Here is a 23,667-nt window from a genome sequence, read left to right as displayed (position 1 = left end):
AGAGAACACTTTTAGTCATGCTAGCGAAAGAGAGGGTCGGTCCAACACTTTAGTCCAGACCAAAATATTTCAACAACTACTGAATGAACTGTCATGAAAGTTGGTTCAGACATTGATGTCCCCCACAGAACAATACCAACCCCAACCAAATACCTTCAAAGCTAATGAGATAAACTCACCCTAAACACAGAAACTCTTACCCGGTAAGAGAAAGCTGCTGGAGGCCTGAAACAATGAATCGATTCATCAATAACATGATCAACACACACTTCGCTGACAACTATATTTCTAATCTGTAATTTAAGAGATCTATTAAGCAAACTTGACAAAACCAATCTCTAGGTCTGGTTTTCACTGTTGGTGGGACAAGAGAAGTAATCTGAAGATGTCACCTCGGACTACGGGAAGCTGTAACTGACATTTCCTGACATTTTACAGACCGAATGATTAATGGGTTCATTGTAAAAATAACCAACAGATTACTTCTTTATACAAATAAATGTTAGTAGCAGAAAATTCTTAACTCCCTCAGCTCAGTCTTACAGGCGAAAAGGCTACTGAGGAAGGCTGTCTTTAACCTAACACTGTGTACAAACAGAAATGTAATAACAGGTCATTTGGTTACCTGGTTGCTAACAATAGCTAACATGGGGATATAGCCACAAAGTCATTTACTAAAATAAAACTCAATGAGACCAAGAAAGCAGGAAGAGACAATGAAGTGATGAAGAGATTAAACTGGAGCTCGGAGGTAAATATAGAATAATCCTTGTGGAGTTACTGATAAAACACTGAAGCATGCAGCATAATCTAAATGAGAACGTGTGAAGCAGGAAATGAGTGTTTAGAATGAATAACAGAACAACTTCCTGTCTGACGGAGAGGGAAAGAGAGGGATGGGGGCGGGGGCGGGGGGGCTGAGGGAGGAATCGGTTTATTTTTAGATTTCTCTTGTAAATGCAAAACAAAACTGGAATGTCAAAAGACAACAACAACAACGGAGAGTGTGCAGAGTGCATCCTCTCCGACACACAGCCATCACTGCGGAGCTGGGTTTTCACCCTCGTCTCAGTCCTGTTATTCCTTCCCCACTAATGTTCTCCTTCTCTTCCTTAAAGCATCAGACACTCTGCTCCTGTGGGCTTAAAGGAGGCGATGAAGGGTTTGTAGTGTCGTTGTCCACTGAGAACAGAAGCTGTGTTTAGTTTGGATCCTGACATTAAAGGATTCAATGGTGACACGTTTTCAGAGTGGACTGAAGCATCAAAACATGTAGAAAAGGGTTGGATATGGAACCATAATGCTTTTATGGTTCTGAAGGTTGGCATGTAACCTCTGGTCAGATTCTTTGCTTTGTTCACTTCTTATTTGATCAAATATTTAATCACTTAAAAGACAATTTAGCTAATCTAGCTTATTTTTACTTAAAGTTCTTTATGAGGCTTTTCTGTTGAGACCGTGTTAAACTCTCATAACTTTGAGAAAAAACAGAAACAAGACTAAGAGTCCTGCTGAGTGTTATTATGTCTCTTCTCAGTCGGTCAATCACATGAACCCAAAATGCAAGAATTTGCGGGCTGGTGCAATCCATCTTTTTTTGGATTTAAATGTTATACAAAACCAAAGAAATGATAATCTTACCAAAACACAGTCTCCTAATAGCCATTCATGACATAAATGTTGAAACTGTCCAGACCTACGTGTGATGACGGATAAAGAAAATACAGTCTGCTATCTACTGGCCACTAAATTCCTTTGAAGTAGATCAAATAATATTAACAATGTTCTTTTCTTCTTTTATGGAAAGTATTTTAATGTTGTCATTTATCTGCTGTCATTATTGCATTTTAGATGCCTGTATGGAAAACAAATAGAAGGAAGGTTTTACTCCAGAAGCCATTAGAAATGGTGAGTTTACCTTGCGGATAGACTGATAAATGCATTTGCACTTTAGACCTTATCTTAATCCTTGCCTTCTAACATTTGCATCATCATGTGTGTAAAGTTAAGTGTCTATGTACTTGCTTGCCTTAAATTGCCCTTTGAGGGACGTATAAGGTAATATTTAATTTAACTGAACAAAATACAACCTTGCTAGCAGCTTTGTGAGGCTGTATTTTGACACAGCAGTCACCAGAGTTATTATGATTCATCCTGAGGGAAACATGAATATCTGGACTAAATGCAACAGTGGAACAACAAGCAGATTTACCTGGTGTGGTATCAATAAAGTCTATCTTATCTTGAAACTGACCTGATGGCGCCACTAAAGAAAAAGTCCTTCCAAAGATATCGGAACCAATTTTTAAGACCATCCATCCAATAGCTGTTAAGATCCAAGATAAAAGATACCTGATAGTCAGTAGCTATGACTGAGATACAAACCGTCTACCAATAGGTCTTACAGTACAATATATAATGGCATAAAATGTACATGTTGTTCTCAATTTACTAAAGCCCAAGGTGACATCTTCCTATTGCTGGTTTTCTTCGACCAACAAAAACCCAAAGATATTTATTTACTATCACGAAAGACAAAGAAAAGCTGCTAATCAAATGGCAATTATTAATTATAATATTAACCATCAAAATGTATTTTCTGACGATCAAATTATCGGTTAATCGACTCATGGTTTCAGCTCTACCTTTATATGCTATTATTTTTCTCTTTTACCAAATAATGAATGGTAGAAATATGAATATTATCACATGTAAGCAGGTGTAGATCTATGTTATGCACTCTTGCAATAAAGTATAAAAATAAAACAGGTGAGTTTTATTATTTTCTCTGTTTCATATCATTGTAAATGGAATGTGTTTGAGTAAAGATGACCCACTGACGGCATGAGCATCAGGTCTGTCTCTAAGATAACCTGTCGACTCTGACGGAAACCAGACTCGGGGGGTCGCAACTGTGGGAACAAAACCACATTTCCAGTCTGTTTCCTGCAACCTGAACACAGAAAACCCTCCAGCTGTGCTGACACTGTGGCCTTCATCTCACTGATCACAGCAAACATCAGTGTGACGGAGCCTGTGTGTATCATTGTTACAGGAAACTGTAGAAAACACTCAGACAGAGACTAGAGAACAAAGGCTAGAATCATTTTAAGGTACTTATGTATTTCCATGTGATACTACTGTGTTCCTTTACTCCACTACATTTCAGTGGGAGACATTTTTTGCATCTGAAATCTTTCTTACTTTTTAATGTGAGGCGTCCTCGTACGAGTACTCCGGATCAGACTCACCAATCTCTCTTAACTGCACAAACCTCATAAATGAATACCTCCTGTTCATTAGATTTGATCAACAACATAATCAACGCTTCTAAACTTGCCATATAAGGTAACCTGTTCTGCTGGGTTTACATTCAGATTTATGTTATGTTAAAGAATGAAAAGAATGAAAAGAGGAATTTTAGCTCCTGCTGTTGGAATTAAGGAAACAAAACCCAGAACAAACCTAGAGCTGAAACTACTATTAGTCCATTAATCAGTTTATTGACAGACATTTCGCAAGCAAATATGTCAGACATTTTCTGGTTCCAGCTTCCTCAAACGTGAGGATTTGTGCGTCATATACGATAGTAAATTGAATATATTTGGGTTTATTCAATTATTCGAGAAACTTGAAGACATCAAATTGGATTCTGGGTAATTCTAATTGATTGCTTTATATTTTTATAGACTAAACAGTTGATTGCTTAATGAAGAAAATTATCTGCATATTTTTGCAATACAGCCAGTCACATGTTCATAGAACCGCAAGAAAAACCTGTTTAAATATTCACTGTTTTAAGACAGACCCTACGCTTTAACAAAGTGCTTCCTGCAAGAGACCCAATGTTACTGCACTTCAGCAATCAGCTTTTACAGTATAAAGTGGGTAGAACTGGCTTCATTTCAACACTGACGAGAGCAAATCAGCTGCATAACGAGGACTTTTACTTTTGCTGCTTGAGCTACATTTTGCTCAGAATACTTCTGCATAAGTGTAGATTTCAATTGCAGAACTTCTACTTGTAATGAAGCATTTTTACAGTGTGGTGCAATTCGGGGTTTCTGCAGGTTTCATTCAGACTTTTTAAGACTTTAATAAATGTTCAGCAGGACTTTTCCCAAACACACATTTAAAGCGAGACTGAAAAATTCCACTTTATACAAGTTAACATTAACTTCATTACTCCGATCCATTTTTATGACCTGTCATTATTGGATTTTAGACATTTTAAGGTCTAAAAACCAGATTATTGGATTTCAGACTTTTAAAGAACCTGCAGACAGCCTGTAATTACTTTTGCTTACGTAAATACTTCTTCCACCATTAGTAGACTGATCAACAATGAAAATGAACAAGCTGTAAAGACTGTCTGAAGTACACAGACTGGTGGAAATAATGTCACAAGTAAAAGTAGCAGCCCCACAACTTAATTTACACCAAGTAAAAGTAAAAACTACAGAAGTACTAAGAACAAAATTCACTTTAAGTATCAAAAGTAAAAGTACTAAAGCAGAAAGGCCACTGTCATTGTTGCATAATATATATCATTGGATTAGTATTACTGATGCATTAACATCTGAGCAGCACTTTAAATGCTGTAGGTGGTCGAGGTGGAGCGATTTCAACCGCTTCACATACTCTTGAGAGTGTGACATGTAGAAGTACAGAGCAGCGTATACAGTGAGCGCCTCACTATCACTGAAACATACAGGATGAGTCACTTTCCAACAATGTCCAGCTTCAACTCACTGGTTCCTCACAAATATTCCACTCAAGAGCTATTATTTGTTTGTCAACAACACACACACACACACACACACACACACACACACACACACACACACACACACACACACACACACACAGTAATGAACACATAGCGCAGATGCTGACCACTTTAAACATCTGCTGTATGAACGTCCTCCCCGTAAACTCACATTCCCGATAAAAACCGACCTCCATGTTTTAAAACAACCCATGTGTCATTAAACTTTCCCTTTCTTCTCGAGATGAGACCAACTTGTTTATCCTGTTCAGTTGTTCCTGCTGTTTGACACGGAGGACCGGACTGACAGCAGCCCCAGTAAAAAGCTGTGTGTGCCCACAGAGGTCCAGCCAGCGGCAGCGGTACAGTAAGCAGTGTTATCAGCAGCACCGTGAGCGCTTCACCAACTCACCGTCATGTTTCTCCGCAGTTCGAGTCTCTGCTGCCAAACTGTCAAACTTTCCCAAACTCTGCTGAAAACACTCCAACATTCCTGCTTCCGCTTCCTGAAACCAGCAGCGTGGAGGGAGAGGAGGGGGAGTAGGAGGGAGGAGGGGAGGCGTGTCCTCCTCAGCAGGCTGCGGCGGAGGAACAGCGACGCCTACCGGCCTGTTTCAGTACACGCAGCACACTCACCGAGCATACAGGAAGAGAGACAGTGGTTGGATTACTCAGACCCTTTACTGAAGTAAAGGGAGGAATAAGAAGTTTTAAAAAATGAGTCCATTACAAGTTAAAGTCCTGCTTTCAAAATGTTACACAAACAAAAGTACTACCAGCAAAATGAACTTAAAGTAGCTCAAGTAAAAGTCCTCTTTTCAGACAGCTGTAGAGGAAGTATTCGGGTTATTTGGCTAAATTAGTTAAGTAAAAGTAAATAAGTATTTTAAAGTATTAAAACTGAAAATCCTCAATACAGAAAAATTAGGGCTGTACAATAATGATCAGGGCCGATGAATTCAGCTGAGAATGGGAAATGTATATCATTATGTATTATTACAATAATTAAAGATGATAAATTAAGGGTTGATAATAATAATGATAGTTTATTTAGAAACAAAGAAAGATCTAAGTTGCAAAATAAACGTATTTTCCTAGCAAGAAAATGCACACTATTTACCTAGATCCACGATAAAGAACAAAATAAAAATAAAAAAAATAACCTTTTCTCCTATTTTGTTTTATTTATTTATTATTTACTTAATATCCGTCTGATTATTATTTTCCAAGCTCCGGCCTGTAATAAAAATGATATTATAATTCTTAATGTTAAAAGAAAGAAAGAAAACGTGGGCTGACCTGTGCTTTTACATGCACTACCTGCCTGTAACCACTGGATGGAAACCAAACACCGTTAAACTGAACTCTTTACTGCGCTGCTGTTAGATCCGTTGACAGTGTGTTACATTGCAGATGATTGTCAACCAAACTGTGGCTCCATCCACCACAGAAACAATCGACAGTTCATTTAGGGAGTTATTAATTTTCTGATGCTGTTAAAAGGTTTACTCAAATTAGTCAGCTTTGTGAAGAGGAGCATCAGAATCATCCTCAGAATCACTGGAAAAAATATATTTCATTTTATATATCTATATATAATTTAGAGAACAAATATTATGCAATGAGCTTACTTAAGTACACAGAGATCACAATAAAAAGTAAGTTCATTTCACTATCTGTGTTTATACCACACATTGTTTTACATTTAATGTCAGAAAGAAATCTATTTCTTAACTTTACTGATACTGGATTACTCTGACAATGTTCATCAAAATGCTTCTAATCATCTTCCACCCTGTTTTAAATTTGATAGCAATGCAGATGTGTTCATTGAGATCATATATTTGTATTTAAAATGCATTTTAACTAGCTTTACTGCTTAAAACTACTCTTAGTCTCGTACACTCAAATTACACAGACGAGACAAATCAGATCAGCTCCTCTTTTTGGTCTGGCTTGTTTCTAAAAAAGTTTCATGTTTAGGGCTCCTTCCAGTTCTAATAATTCAGCTGCACATATTTGTTCTCTTGTCTTCATTAATCTAATTTTCTTGTCTTGTCTTAAAACAAACTGCATTTGGTTTTCAGTAATGCTATCACTGTTTGCTTCAATAATAGTTTGATCATTTTTCTTATAACAAGAGCAATTAAGTATATATAAATAAGTAGTATGTAAACATGGAATAAATGCTTTGTAACTCACTATAATGTAGTTGGAAGCAGACTGAAGATTGAATGACAGTATAGTAAAACAGTTGTAATAATATAAAATATGTCTTCATAGGAGCTATAATTGTTGAGAAATATGGTACATTAATGTACACTTAATATATCAGCTTACAACTATATTTCAGCATGTTATAGACCATTTATAGATTGTTTATATATTGTTTGAAAATTGCTGAATATGTCGGATAAAGTAAAGTGTTACCAGAAAAATGATTTGTCTGTAAATTCAAATAATCAAAAGTTAATAATAATTATAAGATACTGCAGGCTGTGTGTGTGTGTGTGTGTGTGTGTGTGTGTGTGTGTGTGTGTGTGTGTGTGTGTGTGTGTGTGGAGAAGATCAAATCACCCTATTCATACAAAGAACGAAGCAACCAATGAAAACTCACACACACACACACACACACACACACACACACACAGCCTGCAGTATAGAATAACAGTTCTTATTCAACAGCGAGTTGCTGTTTGTTCACTTTGCTTTACACGGCAAAAGAACATTTCTCTCCCCTGGATGATCACTTCACTGTTTATTTTAAATAAAAATGGTCAGTACAATTAAACCATTCTGGATGTTCTCTCAGTCACACAACTTTGTCTTAACTGAGTCACAATGATACTACAAATTCTGTATTCCTGTTTAAGGTGTCTGTACTTTTATTCTTGAAATTGTTAAGCTTCAACCAGAGAATGAAAAAAAGTTTATTAGTACATTTTATACTCATAGCTCCTGAACAGCATGTAGATAAATCTAATCTAGATCTAGATTAAGCTTTTACTTTTATATTCATGAACTGAACAGCAGAGAGACAGAGAGATTGATTCTGTGTTAACCATTAGCTGTCAGGGGATCAACGCTGATGGACAGACACATGGGTCCTCTAAAGTTGCCTGGTAACTTCCTAGCAACCGGTTTATCGTCACTATAGAAACCTCTTCACTGGAAAACAGCCTGGTCCAAAGTCCACTGCCTTTTTCCTATTGGTCAGAGCTGATGCAGCCAGTCTGACTCAGTGGATGTGGATGTGGTTTATCAGTCCACATCCACATCTACTGGTTTCCTCCAGCAACCCGTCTATTACCTGCTAACTTTGTTAAACATGCAGACTATGTAGCAGGCTACATGCTGATGATTCAACAAGACTATGGTCAGGCTTGTTCATAGGTGTTGTCCAACCATGTTGTAAGTAAGAAGTCGTAAGAAAAAGTTTATGGTTTATAGTTATAGTTTTTCTGAATGGCAACATTCAAAGTCTCAAGTTTCTCCAGAAATGCCACCACTAAAGGAAAGGTCAGGGGTCATTAGGATTCATCCTTTGGGAAACATGGACATCCGTAATAAAAAAAATACATCTCATGGCAATCCATCTTATAATTATAGAACTATTTCATTCTGGAGCAACGTTGTGGATGAACCGGCAGACACATCCCTAGAGCCACGCTGCTTGCATGTCTGAAAAGTCACACATACACAGGTGTGTCCAGACCAGTTTGTTTGGGGGGACCAGGAGTGGCACGGCATCAGCGTGGTTCCCAGTCTTGTGTTGAAGTCTGTTCATGTAGTGTTTCATGTAGTGCTGACCTCTGTGGTTGGGGTTAAGGCTTAGGTTATGGTTGTGTTGCAGGATGTAGTAGATAACTAGCTGGGATTAGGGATAAGGTTGGGTTTATGTTAAGGTGACAGGAAACACAGATCAAGGACCTGGACACAACACCAGCTCTGAGGTGAATCAGAGGGCTGAACCTGCACCGACCTGTCAGTACAGATGATGATTTGGACCCCATCTCCACCTGGAATTATATACATAATACATCATCTGTATCTGGATATCTTATCTGGATCAGGAGGAAGTCACATTAATGCAGGTGTAAATGCACACACAATGCTACTGGATTGGTTAACTGGTGGTGGACTGATTAATCTTGTGATATTCAAACATATTATTATTATTATTAAATTCCATGAATGACTTGATCCTAATGCAGCTTTACTTTCATTTACTCACATTTGCAGTGTAAACACATATTCGTAGACTTTATATAGGCTACACATCAGTGAGGAAGTCAACTACATCATGTTCCTCTCTCTCCTCTCTGTGGGGCCCTCCATACCTCCAGGGGCCAGGACAGTACACACTGATCACTGAGATTTTTTTTTTTTTTTTTCTGATCTGACGCAGAAAACATCATCTTCATCAACATCATCATCTTCTTCAACAGCAACAATAATAATTATCTTCTACAATAAGTCTATAATATCTATAATAAATCTTTACACACAGGCAGCATTCTCAAATATATAATTATTACACAACACATTTCCATGATGAGTATGTTTGTGAGTGCGCATGCGTGCGTGTATGTGGCGACAGATGGTCAACTTTCCTCACAAGAGAGAGAGAGAGAGAGAGAGAGAGAGGGAGGGAGAGAGAGAGAGAGAGAGAGAGAGAGAGAGAGGCTCTTTCGCTGATACAAATGGAAGATTTGTCACGTGATCCCCGGGGCCGTTTTAATGACGTCCCCACCATATGGCGCGTGCCGGGAGGGCGTGGCTTCATATGCTAATTAACCCCCCCAACCCCTTCTGTGTGGGTGCTGAATATAAAAGCAGCATCATCTCACACACACACCTCAGAAATCTCAGAGCAGTTCACGCACAGTCACGCACGGACACGCACTTAGAGCGCGCGGGATGCGTGCGATCTGACGGACAACGGCTTGTTACAACAGGTAGGCTTTTTACAGATTAATAACCAATATCTGATTGATAAATGGTTCCTCAGATGTAAACCTCAGAGTGATAAATCTGGTTACTTAGCCTATTACTAATTTATACCAAAGTAATCATTTATTAATGTAATCATTAACAGTGATTATATAACTGAGTAATTCGTCTCTTATATCAAAATAAATCTGCATGCGTCTAAATTAAACCAATAGCCTATTCCTTATTTTTCTAAATTCTGATTCGGTTTTAATTTATTTAATTGTTATGTATTGTTTAGTTTTTATATTATTAGAATGGCTTATCTTTTATTGTTATGGGCTTTATTCTGTGCACATACACATACATATTTCTTCTTTCCTGGAATTTAAAAACCATATTTTGTATGTCCGCTCACCTGTCTGTCGGTCGGTTCAATTAACGGGACCAGTCAATGGAAAACGGGAATAAAAGAAGAACTGATTTGATTAGTCAGCATACTTTAAATCATTACACTATTATTGTAAGTGAATTTATCGTTGCGTTTTTAGTTTTTAATATTTTCCCTGCTGATATAAACCATTTAGCCCAGACTTTTCTAGTTAATTAAAAAATGCATGACTTTTCTACAAATTTAAACGGATAAAAAATATTAATTTCAGCGACCAAAGCAGCAGATTTCAACAGCTGAAATAAATTAAGAGCCGGTTCCGTTTCTCTCCGACAATCTGAAGTTTCTATTTTTGCGACAGTTTTTTCTAACCGTTAAATAGTATATAAAACTATAAACTAAAGGTCATTTGTTGCACAAATTGTAAAGTCCTCACTCACATTTGTTATTTTGTCCTATATAAATAAAATGAACTGTTGCGGGATGTTGGTTATTATAACTGCAGTTTCATATGGACAGAGTTTTCCCGTTATTGTTTTCTCTCCGTCCGTAACGGATTAACGCAGCTGCATATATTTCATTTTTTTCTGCACGGACACACAAAAATCACTCTTGAATTAATTTAATGAATTTTCTGAATCAGATATAAATCACAAAGCTGCACAAATTCAAATATGAACCACATTTCTTATATTTTAGATTTGATTTGAATCAGAAGAAAATGTGAGCGTGTGAGTGATTCTGCATTTTAAAAAATACTTTTTTAAAGGTTTTTTTTTCACTTGAACTCTTTTCTTGGCTCTCAAGCAAAATGAACGCGGAGCAAAATGTTTAGAGGCATTTTTATTATAAATTAATGTTAAACGAAACCCTCTATATGGCATGGCCATCTGAAAATAAATGCCATCCGTTCCTCAATGTATAAAAAAGTTGCAAATGAAGCGATTATTTATAACTTTTGAAACATTTAACAAAACCTGAGAATATGTTGCAACCAGGCCTCTAATACAAACTTATAATTCACACTAATTATTTTCTATTAATAAGCCCTTGTAGCTACATGTCTAAAGAGAACAGAAGTGTGACAGTGAGCTCCCTGCAGGAGTGTTTTATTGCTTTCTAATGGACACATTTCTCCTGTCTTTTGTCAAACAGTGAATCAGCATCATGACCAGGTCTGTGCGGGAGGAGCAGGCGTCAGTGGACTTGGAGGAGCAGCAGGAGCTTCACAGTCCCTCAGGGGAAGAGACAGAGCGGGGAATAGGAGGAGAGGAGGAGGAGGAGGAGGACCACTTCCATCGTCTTGAAGGGGAAGAGGACGACGACGACGACGACGAGGAAGAGGAGGAGGAGGAAGAGGAGGAGGGCGAGAACAAGCCCAAGAGACGAGGACCGAAGAAGAAGAAAATGACCAAGGCTCGTATACAGAGGTGAAGGAGATTGATTTCTTAAAATATATATATATATAAATATACTTTCAGCAAAGATCAGCTAAAGTTAAAAAAATACAAAGTTTGACCTGAGGGGGGCACTAGTCATCAAAATCTACTTTAATTGAAATACAAAAACAGAACCATCAAACGTTTGATATGACCTAATAAACTTTTTAAAAAATAACAGTAACATCAGGCTCCATGGACCACGGAGTCCGCTGTGTTTCTATGGTAGCCCGTAAAAAACAAACCAAACACTAGCTCTGTAGGGACCATAGTTTCTCCTACACACTTCACAGCCTGTTCGCCTTCTCAGATCATCATATACAGATGCGAGTGGTGTTCAGTTAGTTGCAATCTGCCACTTCACCACTAGATGCCACTAAATCCTTCACACTGGTCTAAGCTAATAAAAATCCAAATCCATCTCACGTCTCTCCTTAAGCTTAAGAGGTGTTTCCTAAAAGCAATGTAACTGAAGACATGTTTAGAAATGATCATAGATTGAAATTAGTTTATATGTATAATATATATTTATACTTTTATATGAACACTTTAAATGTTTTAAATTATAAAATAAAAAAATATAATTAAACAAACACAAGTTAATTCAACAAATGATTTGTGCAATGGTTGTTCTGATCTGAAAGTACTTTCAGGTCCCATATCTTCTCTTGTTTTAATTTATGGTGCACATGTTGTTTAGCTCATGTTATATACATTGGTTCTAATACAGAAACTACGACAGAATGACATGCATATTCATTAAATAATCTAATTATGAACTTTTAGGAATCTTTGTGTTCGTACTGAACAAATCCAAATATAAAACATTTGTTTGTGTAATTTACAACAGTTGCATTTTGTGATTTATGTATCTTTAATAGCTAGTGAGGCATCTATGAATAGAAACAGGGCCCTGGTCACTGTTCAACTTAATTGAGCTTTGATCGCTGACAAAATACCAGTGTAGAAAAGGTGTAAGCTTACATGCTAACTACTGCAAATGACTGCATGTACGCTCACTCACAAGTGACTCTTTAATGCTGATTGTCACTACCGGGATGTTACAGGATTGATAACAGGACTAACAGTGAATTCACTTTTTGGTTCTGCAGGTTTAAGGTCCGTCGAATGAAAGCTAATGCCCGGGAGAGGAACCGTATGCACGGGCTGAACGACGCTCTGGAGAGTCTGCGGAAAGTCGTCCCTTGTTACTCCAAAACCCAGAAACTGTCAAAGATCGAGACGCTCCGTCTCGCCAAGAACTACATCTGGGCCTTGAGTGAGATCCTGCGCTCTGGAAAGGCACCCGACCTCATGAGCTTTGTCCAGGCCCTCTGCAAAGGTCAGCATCACCTTACGGCAACAGACTGGACTGGGTTGACATAGCTCATATAAAAGTAACATGAAGGGAAAAATTACGAGCATGTGGCCTCAACCAGGGACGGTCTTTATGATTAAATGTCAGTGAAACCTACTAAAATCTTAAGAATTTTCTTATAGCGCCCCCTAATGCCAAAGTGGTGATCTTTTTTAAGTTTTGTTTAAAGAAGCAACAAGGAACTTTAATTTTTAGTTAATTCTGGTCGCCCCTGTGGACAAAAGCAGTACTGTTTCTACTGCCTCGTTTCATTGATTTCAAGGGGAATCTGACCAAATCCAACCCAGTGTCCGACATTAAGAATAACTATAAAGAAACAGCCAGTCTTCTCATTGATTGTAGGTCATATTAAGGCATCAGTATTAATTAATTACTTATTCATGTTCATGTCATCAAACTACACTTCAGTGATGGTACTAACAGGTTTTTTTATCTTATGTCTTTGTCTGAGCTTTGAGCCTTAATGGATATGAAGAGCTCTTATGATTTTCTTTAAACTGATGGTATATTGATGAGGATTTGGAACCATATTTTAACAAAACAGCCAAAACTAAAGGATTTTTTAAAATCACTTTACCATGCGTTAAGTCATGATTTAATGTTTCTGACTCGGTAGCTCCAATTAACAGAAGTTAGGAATTAGGAACTGTATATTATATATTGCTACCTGCCAGCCAATCAGGAATTAGTATTTTTTCTCACTGTATCATAAATATGATGAAAAGCTTTATTGATAAATTATTAACGTATAATTCACAATGAATTGATTTACAAGTATTATTTATTAACAGGTAATAATAGGAATGACAAACATGTACTATTACTTACTATTATTATTCACTAATGTTTCATAACATTTGTTAACACAGGTACAGGTATTAAAATCTATATGAACATTTATTAGAAGATATTAACAACTGACAGGTATTAATATTGTTCATTAATATAATTGATCTTAAACAAGTTATGGACACTTGATAAGCATTAAGAGCTATATTAATATAAAATATATTAATATTGATGAATTGTAATCACACTTATTACACTAACTAACATTAATAGGTGTTTACATTTATTGACAAGCAAGCAAGATATTTACATTACATTTAATAAATGATACATTGATATTTAGTGGCAGGTATTGACAGGTATCAAATGTATTGATCAATATTGACAGATCATTGTCTCTCTGTTCTCAGGTCTGTCTCAGCCAACCACCAACCTGGTGGCGGGCTGCCTGCAGTTGAATCCTCGGACTTTCCTGCCGGAGCAGACCCCCGACCTGCCGGCTCACCTTCCCCCCGCGGGCACTGTCACCTATCCTGGACACTTCTCCTACCAGAGCCCCGGGCTGACGGCCGGCCTGCCCAGCCCACCGTACGGCACTATGGAGCCCTCCCACATCTTCCACCAGGTCAAAGGTCAGCCGTTTGGCCCGCTGGAGCCTTTCTTTGATGGCGTCCTGGTGTCGGACGCCCCAGCGTTTGACCCGCCCCTCAGCCCTCCACTCAGCATTAATGGGAACTTCTCGTCCTTCAAGCACGAAACCGTCGCAGCGTCCGACTACGACAAGAGTTTCTCCTTCAGCGTGCACTACGGGGGAGGAGGACCTGGGGGACATGCTGCCATCTATGGCAATGGGGGGTCCAACCCACGGTGCGGTGAGCTGCAGGTGGATGGGCTGATGGGCTTTGATGGACACTCGCACCACGAGCGGTTGATGAACGCCCAGCTGAACGCCATCTTCCATGACTCATGAGGAAGAGGAGGATGAAGGACTGAGTGGCTGATGAAGATGGAAGGACGAACAGAGAGACCGTTATATGAAGAGAGAGACAGTTCTGTGTATTTCTATCATTTCAAAGCTGTCTTTCTTTCTGTCTTTTCTTCTTCCTGTCTGCGTCAGGCTCTACGACTCCTCCTCAGTGTGGTCATGAAGACGGGATGTCGATGATGATGTCACGTTGATGATGTAACCTTATTTGTAGCTCTTCATCCTGCAGGAGACGCCCTCTGAATGTCTCATTATTGTCCATATTATCTCTTAAAAATAATCAATAAGCAATAATCTGGAGGAAACTATGCAATTTTGTTAAAACCTGAGCTACGCTCAGCTGATAATTCCAAATGTTGAAAGAATAAAGATTTCTCTATTTTTGGGTCAGTGTGTAAGGCGCTGTTGAGCCAGCGTCGGGCCGGTGTTGAGCCGGCGTTGGGCCGTAGTGTTCATGTTGTTCATGTGATTTTTACATTTTGCTTTTTATAACGTTCCTGTAGCGTTGTTAACATTTCATGTGACTCTTGTTCATATTTTATAAAATAGATGTTTATAAAGGCCTTTCATTAAATGAATTCAATGTGACTCATCTGAGAGACTCTGTTTATCAGCAACAACACAACAAAACAACCAACCACCTCTGTTTACTGTGGTTGTATCCACTTCAGTCAAATTCAGCTCTATTCATAATATTTAAAAACACACAGATAATAAAAACTGAAATATTTTAGTCAAAAACACAATTTACATAAAAAAACTTTTATCTCTAGTTTTGGTCATTTTAGAGCAGTTCAATGCTGCTGAAGATACACTCCAGATTACGTTTGATTTTAACCCTGAACTGGCCAGCAATGACTAATAAGAGCCAGGCAGGTATAGAGAGGAAACGATTAAGTGAGTAGGACAGAAATTAAAGCATTAAACACTCAGAATGTCCTTATTTCTAAAACACGTTTAAAGCATTTATTAAATGTTTATATACTGCTTATAAATGCTAAATAGCAGGGTTGAACTAAAGAGTGTTAATCTGAAACTATTTTGTAATAATAGATTTTTTCAAGCAAAGACACCCAAATTTCCCTGGTTCCAGCCTTTCAAATGTGAATGTTTAATAGTCTTCTTGGTCCTCTTACAGAATATCTTTGAAATTTTAACTCGTTTATTGCAGCTCATTCTATAATTTTGGTCAGCTGTCATGTAGTTTGAGCCATTCCCACATGACTGCGGTCGGTTATAAACTGTAGTGAGCTCATTTTAATTTTACTTCAAGTATTAACTTTAAGATGATACACAAACCAGCTCACAAACATGCGCAGGAAATTCACCAGCTAAAACAATATTGCAGGTTGACATCTTGGAGATACACGGTTACCATGTGGCAACAGTATTATTTAAGTGGATTTTAGGCTTCAAGTTGATGAACACTTGATGAGAAAACAGATATCCCCTTACAGAGAAAACCCTGTTAACATGTTAACAACATTATCACACCGGCTGAAGGACAAAACCAGGATTCCTGCGTGTGTGTGTGTGTGTGTGTGTGTGTGTGTGTGTGTGTGTGTGTGTGTGTGTGTGTGTGAAGGGCACAGATGTTCGTTCTGCAGGCAAGATTTTAATTTATGAAAATGATCTCGTTTATGCATGAGAGCCCCCTCAATACACACTGCTGTCCCGCTGTGTGTGCGCGTATGTGTGTGTGTTGGTGTGTGTGTGTGCGTGTGTGTGTGTGTGTGTGTGTAAGTGTGTAAGTCAACAGGGACAATATGGTGGCCATATCCCACCATTTAGCTTCCGTGTTAAAGTGGAATAATAATGAGAGAAAGTGAGACTACGACTCATCCTGTTCAGCAGTGCAACAGAAACCGTACTGTACTGTATTTCCAGAATATATTTGAGGTATAACACCTACTACATATCTGGAGTATCAAGTTATAGAAGCTTAAAAGAAGCTTCTTTACATTCAATGACAAATATCTGTACAGATAAACTTGAGAGATCTGGAAAAAAATCTAATGAAAATTGCTTGAAAAAGCTGAGCTGTTCCCAGTAAAATGAACTTTTTATTCTTTACTGGAGAGATAATGACTAATACAAACGTCATGTGGACATTTCTCCTGACAATACAGCTCCTGTAGTAGGACATGTTTTGGTTTTGGTCTCTCTACCATATTATCGTAACTGGTAACCTCCCGGTGACTACAAGAAGTTTTTTAAGTGGTTATGAAATCGTCTCAATTTATTACCCAATGTTGAAATGTTTTTTGTGGCTGAGCTGTTCATTTCAAGACTTGCTTTGGGTGAACTTCCTGTGGTATAGGTAATAGATAAAAAAATTTAATCATCTTCTACAATTTCCAAATGTTGGACCAGAGGAATCAAATGATCCCAGAAGTTGCAATACAAAGTGTGACCACTACGCCAAAATCTCCTCACAGCCAAACGCTGTTCCTAGGAGCTTAGAACCACGCAACCGTTGTCAGATTTTGATTCAAGCGTTGTTTAACTCTTAATGGTGCACGTAAATATATGACATCACGTTTGTCCAAGTGAGTCCGGCCCACTTATTTTTAGTATTATTCAAGTAAAACTACTCGTTATGCCAAATGGCCCCAAATGGCTTCTTTCATGCTGTCACATATATCATCGGATTATTATCACTGATGGGGATGCATTAATGCGTGAGCAGCATTTATGTTAGTTATGTTCAGATGGAGCTGATTTTAACTACTTTAGTGCAGTGAGTATACTGCGTATATTTATTTTCTTTTTTCAAATGAGGCACAACAAACAAACAAGGCAGATTGGCACTAGAATTGTGAAAATGTTGATTTTAGAAAATTCTGAAAATACTGCCCTGTACTATACTGTTTAAAACTTTAAGGACTTAATTCTTGTTAAGAAGGTGATTTTTTCAGTGTACAGTTCAATGCAATAAAAATGTTTTTAATACTTAAAAATACTGTAAAAAGTACAATATTTTCCTGTGAAAGTGAAAGTACAATAGTATAAAATGGAAATACACAATAATACTAATGTGATAGGCTACTGATGTGAAGTAGTAGGCTACAAGAACCTCAAAACTGTACCTTAGTGGCCTACTTAAATGTAGCCTACAACCCTACCACTGCAAATGATTAGGACATAACTGCCTTAAAGCTGCAGTATGTAATTATAAAAAACCAAAAACTTTTTGTTGTATTTGTTGAAATGTTCACTATATCCTGACAGAAGTACACAAGACAGCTAATCTGTGAAAGAATCGGGGTCCTCTCTCTCTTCCTAGTGCTCCTAATGGCATTTGCAAGAATCCACCGGGCCTGAACGCAAACAACCAATCAGAGCTGAGAAAGATAGTTGATTGTTTAGTCTCATTCTTAGGACGTCAAATACTGACGCTTTGGGACCCTTTATGGGGATGGCTAGTGTGACATAAGGAATCGTTAGCAATCACTTCCGTGACCATTAGCATTTTTAGGTCACGTAAACAACAATGGCTACAGCACAGGAACCGGTCACCTATTATACAGTGACAGCCTACTTTACTGACATCCCAAAGTATGTTCAAAAACTCCTATAATTCAAATAGCGTAATAACAGTTAGTTCAATGTCAGGTGGAAGTCTAACAGGGAAAGTGTGGAAGAGGGCCCCAGCAACCAAAACAAACCGTATCAACTTCAGCCATCTCTTCTTCTCTTTTTTGTCGAGGGGAAATCGGCAATAAGAGATCGTTTTGTTCACGTCGTTTCTGTTATTGCAACACGGGATACAGCACTGCACTACGAGAATAAAGTCATAATATTACAAGAATAAAGTCGTAATATTACAAGAATAAAGTCGTAATGTTACGAGAATAAAGTCGCAATAATACGAGAATAAAGTTGCAATATTATGAGAATAATGTAATAATAATAATACAAAAAAAAAAGTAATTTAAATGAGAGAAAGGCTTTGATAGAGTTATCAAGATCTGATATGAGCAGCTCAACCAAACAGCAGCCTCAGCCTGAGCCCAGCAGGTCTCAGTCGTACCGTACAGTCGACAGGTCAGCTAACATATTCATCATTTTGTCGTTAAACAGTTATGACTTTATTCTCATAATTTCCACCAAAAAGAGTTATTTTTTTCTCTTAGTATGGCCCTAATACTCCGTCGTACTGCACCATTTTACTGTTATTGAACTGTTAGAATATTAGCGAATGGACACAAAGTGGCTTTTTGGATATGATGACGTAGCACCTAGCCATGCCCATATCTTTCTCGACTCTGATTAGTTGCTTTCATTCAGGCCCGGTGTATTCATATAATTGCCTTTAGGAGCACTAGAACCAGACAGATTATCTGTCTCATGTACAACTGTAAGGATACTGTGACAATTTCAGCAATAATTACAAAAAGTTATTTTTTTGAGAGTTACCTACTGCAGCTTTAATCGATCATAAACCGATCGACTGACTACTGACTGGGTGCGCACTCCCGCTTTGAAGGAAGATATTCACGGGAGCGCGCACGCCTATTGAGCAGACACCGGTGGACCTGCCGCGTGCCCGAGCAGTGAGTCCGGTAAAGCTGCTGCCTGTCACCATAGCGACGAGACCCCGGAAATACACTGTAACCTGCCGGTGGTGATCAGCTTACTGCATGTTTATCTGCCGCTTTGTTTATCAAAGAGGAACGAACTCATACCCGCCGAGTTTGTTTGTTTGTTTATTGGTTCGCGGGTGGAGTCAATAAACATGTCGGAGCCTGAGGAGGAGCTGCAGGGAGAGCCGAGAGACAGCACGAAGAAGAAGAAGAAAGAAAAACGAAGCGGGAAGAAGAAGAAGAAGCAGGAGAAGCGAGAGGAAGAAGAGCAGCAGCAGGTGGAGGAGGAGGAGGAGGAGGAAGAGGAGCAGAGGTGGGTGCTTGTTTCTCAGGTTCCTTCAGTTTCAGGTGAATCAGAGGAGGTCCTTAAATCCTCCATTTCAGTAACAGTGTCAAAACTCACAAAACTCTATTAAAATAAAGCCCCGCAGTAGAACGTTACCATAGAAACGGTGCAGTAATGGTGTGGCCTGTTAAGTGACTGACGCATCAGCACCAGCTACTATAATGACCTCACATGCCTTTCACTGCTTACTGATCAGCTGAAGAACCACATTCTCTGCAACTCTTCAATAACAACAATAATAATAATAACATAATAATAATAATAATAATAATAATAATAATAATAATAATAATAATAGTTTTCAGCCAAATGTAGTACATGTTAATAGAATTTTCTCCAAAACCGGCTAAAGAAAATGCTCATTATTGTGATTTCTCCATCCACTGCTGTTAGGAGTTGCATGCATCAAAATATTAAAGGTCCAGTGTGTAACATTTAGGTGGAAGCATTGGCAGAAATGGAATATGATATTCATAACTATGTTTCCATTAGTGTCTTGTCCCCTGAAAATAGGCACTGGTATGTTTTTGTTACCTCAGAATGAGCCTTTTCTATCTACAGACACTGCCGGTAGTCTTCCATGGAGTCTGCCATGTTGAACCGCCATGTTTCTTTCTACAGTAGCCCAGAAGAGACAAACCAAACACTCTCTCTTAATATTTAGGGGGAGGGTGGCTGCAATTACGCCGCTATATGCCGCTAACTCCCACACATTGGTCCTTTAAACCATTTGAGAGGATGGAAATATAACACCTACGTTTGTCTCCTCATTGCTCCACACATTTGTCTGACATTTTTTAACCTCTACAAGCTTCAGTCACATTAAAGTCACATGCTTCATGTAGACTATGTCGTCATTGAGTGCAACATTTCCATTTCGCAACGTTTCACATTTTGTTTTTATTGATATACCAACTGTTCCACCCTAGCCAATCATAGCAGCTGTAATATTTAGGCTTTTTTCTGAATTTACAAACAAAATGTACATAAAAAAGTGGACAGAAATTTACTTCATGTGCTAAAATCACTGAGCAGTAGCTAGGCTGTTTTTAGGCTGTAAAATATGAAAATAACTCCAGCTGTCGGACAGATGTACCCAGTGATTTGGTGATTTACAGGATTAAACTTGTTTTTAAATTTGGATGGATGTTTCCAAGGTCAGGTTTGGTGAACTTTGAATCTCAGCTGTATATTTGATGTTTGATATACAATACAGGATCTTCCACTGTCTGTTATAGTGGAGTTGACCTGCCTTGCCTGAAAAAAGGAGGGCCTCCACTAATGTGATTACTTTATTATAAAATATGTTAAGTTTAATAATATATTAAGGGAAAAAGGCCCCAATTCACACAGCAGTATACTTAGGTTGTTGACCAAATACCTGCAAGACATTCCCACTCGCCTCACCTATACTTTCCGTTTACAAACTAAGATGATGAACTTGGTACACCTGCTAAACACCACCATGATAGCATGTTAGCATTAGCATTTAGACATGTAATGTGCCTGAGTTGAGCCGCAAAGAGCTGCTAGCATAGATGTAGACTGCATCAGATAGATGGATGGATAAAATAATATTAGAGTGAACAAAGCGACTTTCTATTCTTCTAATTTGTTTAGTTTGTTCACTGATGACAAACAGAATAAGTAAGAAAGAAATCAGATCGTCAGTATGACCCAATGATTGATTCAGCTCATTGATTGGTAAATGTAAATGATGAAATATTTAATCTATATCAGTTTTAGACCTGTGATTGGTTGAAATAAACTCTGTGTGTGTTTGTGTGTTAGTGAGTGTGTTCTGCTGCGTGGGATCTTCAAACTGGGGAAGAAGAGTCACGATGTCCTGCTCACCCGAACCAGACTAACTTGGACCCCCATCACTCCGGAGACCCCCACAGGTCAGTTACCACAGTGACTGGTTGTCATGGTGATAAGTTGCCTTACCGCTGACAGACATACAGACAGGCAGACTGTGTGTATGTCGAGACAGCTGGTGCTGTAATGGAGAAGTTCTGTTATGTTGAGACCACCTGAAACAGGACATCTGCACACACACATATCATATTATTATTATTATTATAAACTCACAATGAATAAAATAAAACCATGGGTTCGAATCCAACCTGTGACTCTTTGCTGGGTGTCATTCCTTCTTTCTTCCCCCTTTCCTGTTGATCTTCAGCTGTCCTATCAAATAAAGGCAAAAGGCAACACTGTAACATGACCAGCTGATCCCAGAGCTGTGAGGGAGAACTGATCTAATTTGTGTAAGTTGCATATTTGCTCAAATTCAGGTACAAGGTGGTCACAGGCAGCAGACCTTAATCTTCACAATGAAATACACTTTCACCTCCAGTGTAAATGTAAAAGACAAAACCACTGAGTCAGAGCACTTGAGAGTAATTAGAGAATGAAGGAGTGATTTAGGACACCATAGATGACAGATGATAGTGTGTACATGTTGTACAGCATCTGAATGCTGTACTGTGCCATCACAACACATTCTGCTAACATGTTATTAATGAACAAGAACATTTGTGAATCGATTTAAAATCGTATAAGAGAAGAATTGCAATTTCCATATGAGCCTTTTTGTCCATTTTTCTTCCTCTACGTCTACTACCTGGACTGACTGCAGGTGCTGGCCTCTGAGCGGGGCCACCACTATCTCTCATTTAGTATCTCAGCCATGTTGGCTTCCTGCAGCTCTGATCACAGCAGAAGCTGTCAGATTCCTTCTTGTTGTGAGAGGCAGGCAGTAGCAGACGCTTTATATCAAGGTAGCTACATCTCCAGCTTGACGAACAAAACTCAATTAAAGCACACACATTAAAAAACCCAGAGGGGGAGGAGTATATAGAACCGATGGAAGTAGAAAGGAGCTGTCTCCAGTTTGGCAGTGTGACAGATCCTTTAAAGGTTAACACAGTCTCTGGTTTAGTCATGTTGTGGTGATACTGTGGTAATATTTCTGTATCAGTGTGGTAATATTATGGTACTATTTTGGTTAAGGCATGTGTTGTGTGTTAGTTTTTGGTTGAAATCCATTCAGGCAGCGCTGGTTAGTGGAGCAGGATGAAGGTGTAAATACAGTGTGTGTGTGTGTGTGTGTGTGTGTGTGTGTGTGTGTGTGTGTGAGAGTGTGGTTGAAGCCAATCTGTTTTGCTGTATTTCATCCAAGGTAGTGTCATTAAGCCAGCCCTCTTTGTTTGTGTGTGTGTGTGTGTGTGTGTGTGTGTGTGTGTGTGTGTGTGTGTGTGTGTGTCGCGCGCGTGTGTGCTAGTGTGTGTGTGTGTGTTGGCAGTAGTATAGAGCAGTTGGTTCGGCCCGTGGGGGGTTATTAGAGTCTCTCAGTGTGAGGAGATTAACACACGGACAGACACACACACACACACACACACACACACAAACAACACACACACACACACACACACACACACACACACACACACACACACACACACACACAGCCTGTCAGCATGCTGTTTGTGTGTGTGTTGATGAGATATTTCTATATAAATGGATCAGCTGTTGTTGTTTATTGCTACACATGAATTCATCCTCTCTCACCCTGCAGCCTGTCTCCCTGTCTGTCTGGGAGGTGAGACCTGAGCTGTCAGGTATCCCTGCAGTAGTATGAAATAATTTCAAATAACACCCGGCCCACTTTTCAGTTAGTACACAATAAGTCCTTTAGTGTTTTGTACCAACATGAAATACATGCAGATAGATTTCAATAGTGTTTCAAAGTGGCAGGAGCCTCGGGGGGCTGCTGGTATCAGGAGTCCCATTAATTCCCTCCATAGACAATGTTAGGTGGCTCACAGTAAGAGCATTTGGACTGGCATGAAGAACTCTTGGTTGAATCATCAAAATAAAAGAGATGTGTGTTAGAAAAGATCTCATTCTTTTATTAGAAGTTTAGGGAAGAAGATCACTGGAAGAAGATCAGGGTGTTTTTCGAAGGAACAGTCACTGAGTTCTGTGATGTGTGCTGCTCATCATGTCGGGTGGAAGCTAAAGATTAGTTGAGAAAACTGATAATACAGT

The 23,667-nt window shown here is 38.6% G+C and overlaps 2 protein-coding genes across 2 annotated transcripts in view; both read left to right on the top strand.

Moving 5' to 3' along the window:
- Window positions 1-9,631: 9,631 nt before the first annotated feature.
- On the top strand, window positions 9,632-15,270 carry neurod1 (neuronal differentiation 1). Its single transcript, XM_051403157.1, has 4 exons — window positions 9,632-9,726; window positions 11,247-11,521; window positions 12,643-12,872; window positions 14,108-15,270. Exons 2-4 carry the CDS (start codon window positions 11,259-11,261, stop codon window positions 14,665-14,667), a joined length of 1,053 nt encoding a protein of 350 aa, XP_051259117.1. The 5' UTR covers window positions 9,632-9,726; window positions 11,247-11,258; the 3' UTR covers window positions 14,668-15,270.
- A 3,938-nt stretch (window positions 15,271-19,208) lies between these two features.
- The window catches only part of cerkl (ceramide kinase-like), a 32,859-nt gene continuing 28,400 nt past the window's right edge, over window positions 19,209-23,667 (top strand). The window contains exons 1-2 of the mRNA XM_051403153.1: window positions 19,209-19,581; window positions 21,406-21,515. Coding sequence (XP_051259113.1) covers window positions 19,421-19,581; window positions 21,406-21,515 — 271 coding nt within the window. The 5' untranslated portion in view covers window positions 19,209-19,420. The remainder of the gene's footprint in view (window positions 19,582-21,405; window positions 21,516-23,667) is intronic.

Source organism: Dicentrarchus labrax, unplaced genomic scaffold, assembly GCF_905237075.1.
Source record: "Dicentrarchus labrax unplaced genomic scaffold, dlabrax2021, whole genome shotgun sequence".
Taxonomy (NCBI): domain Eukaryota; kingdom Metazoa; phylum Chordata; class Actinopteri; family Moronidae; genus Dicentrarchus; species Dicentrarchus labrax.
This window is presented reverse-complemented; position numbering and strand designations above follow the sequence as displayed.

What these genes read in the sequence shown, in the direction of transcription:
- neurod1 (XM_051403157.1), top strand. Translation starts at nt 11,259, where the DNA reads ATGACCAGGTCTGTGCGGGAGGAGCAGGCGTCAGTGGACTTGGAGGAG. An exon ending in ACCAAGGCTCGTATACAGAG is followed by an intron (nt 11,522 to 12,642) that starts GTGAAGGAGATT and finishes TTGGTTCTGCAG; the next exon opens with GTTTAAGGTCCGTCGAATGA. An exon ending in TGTCCAGGCCCTCTGCAAAG is followed by an intron (nt 12,873 to 14,107) that starts GTCAGCATCACC and finishes CTCTGTTCTCAG; the next exon opens with GTCTGTCTCAGCCAACCACC.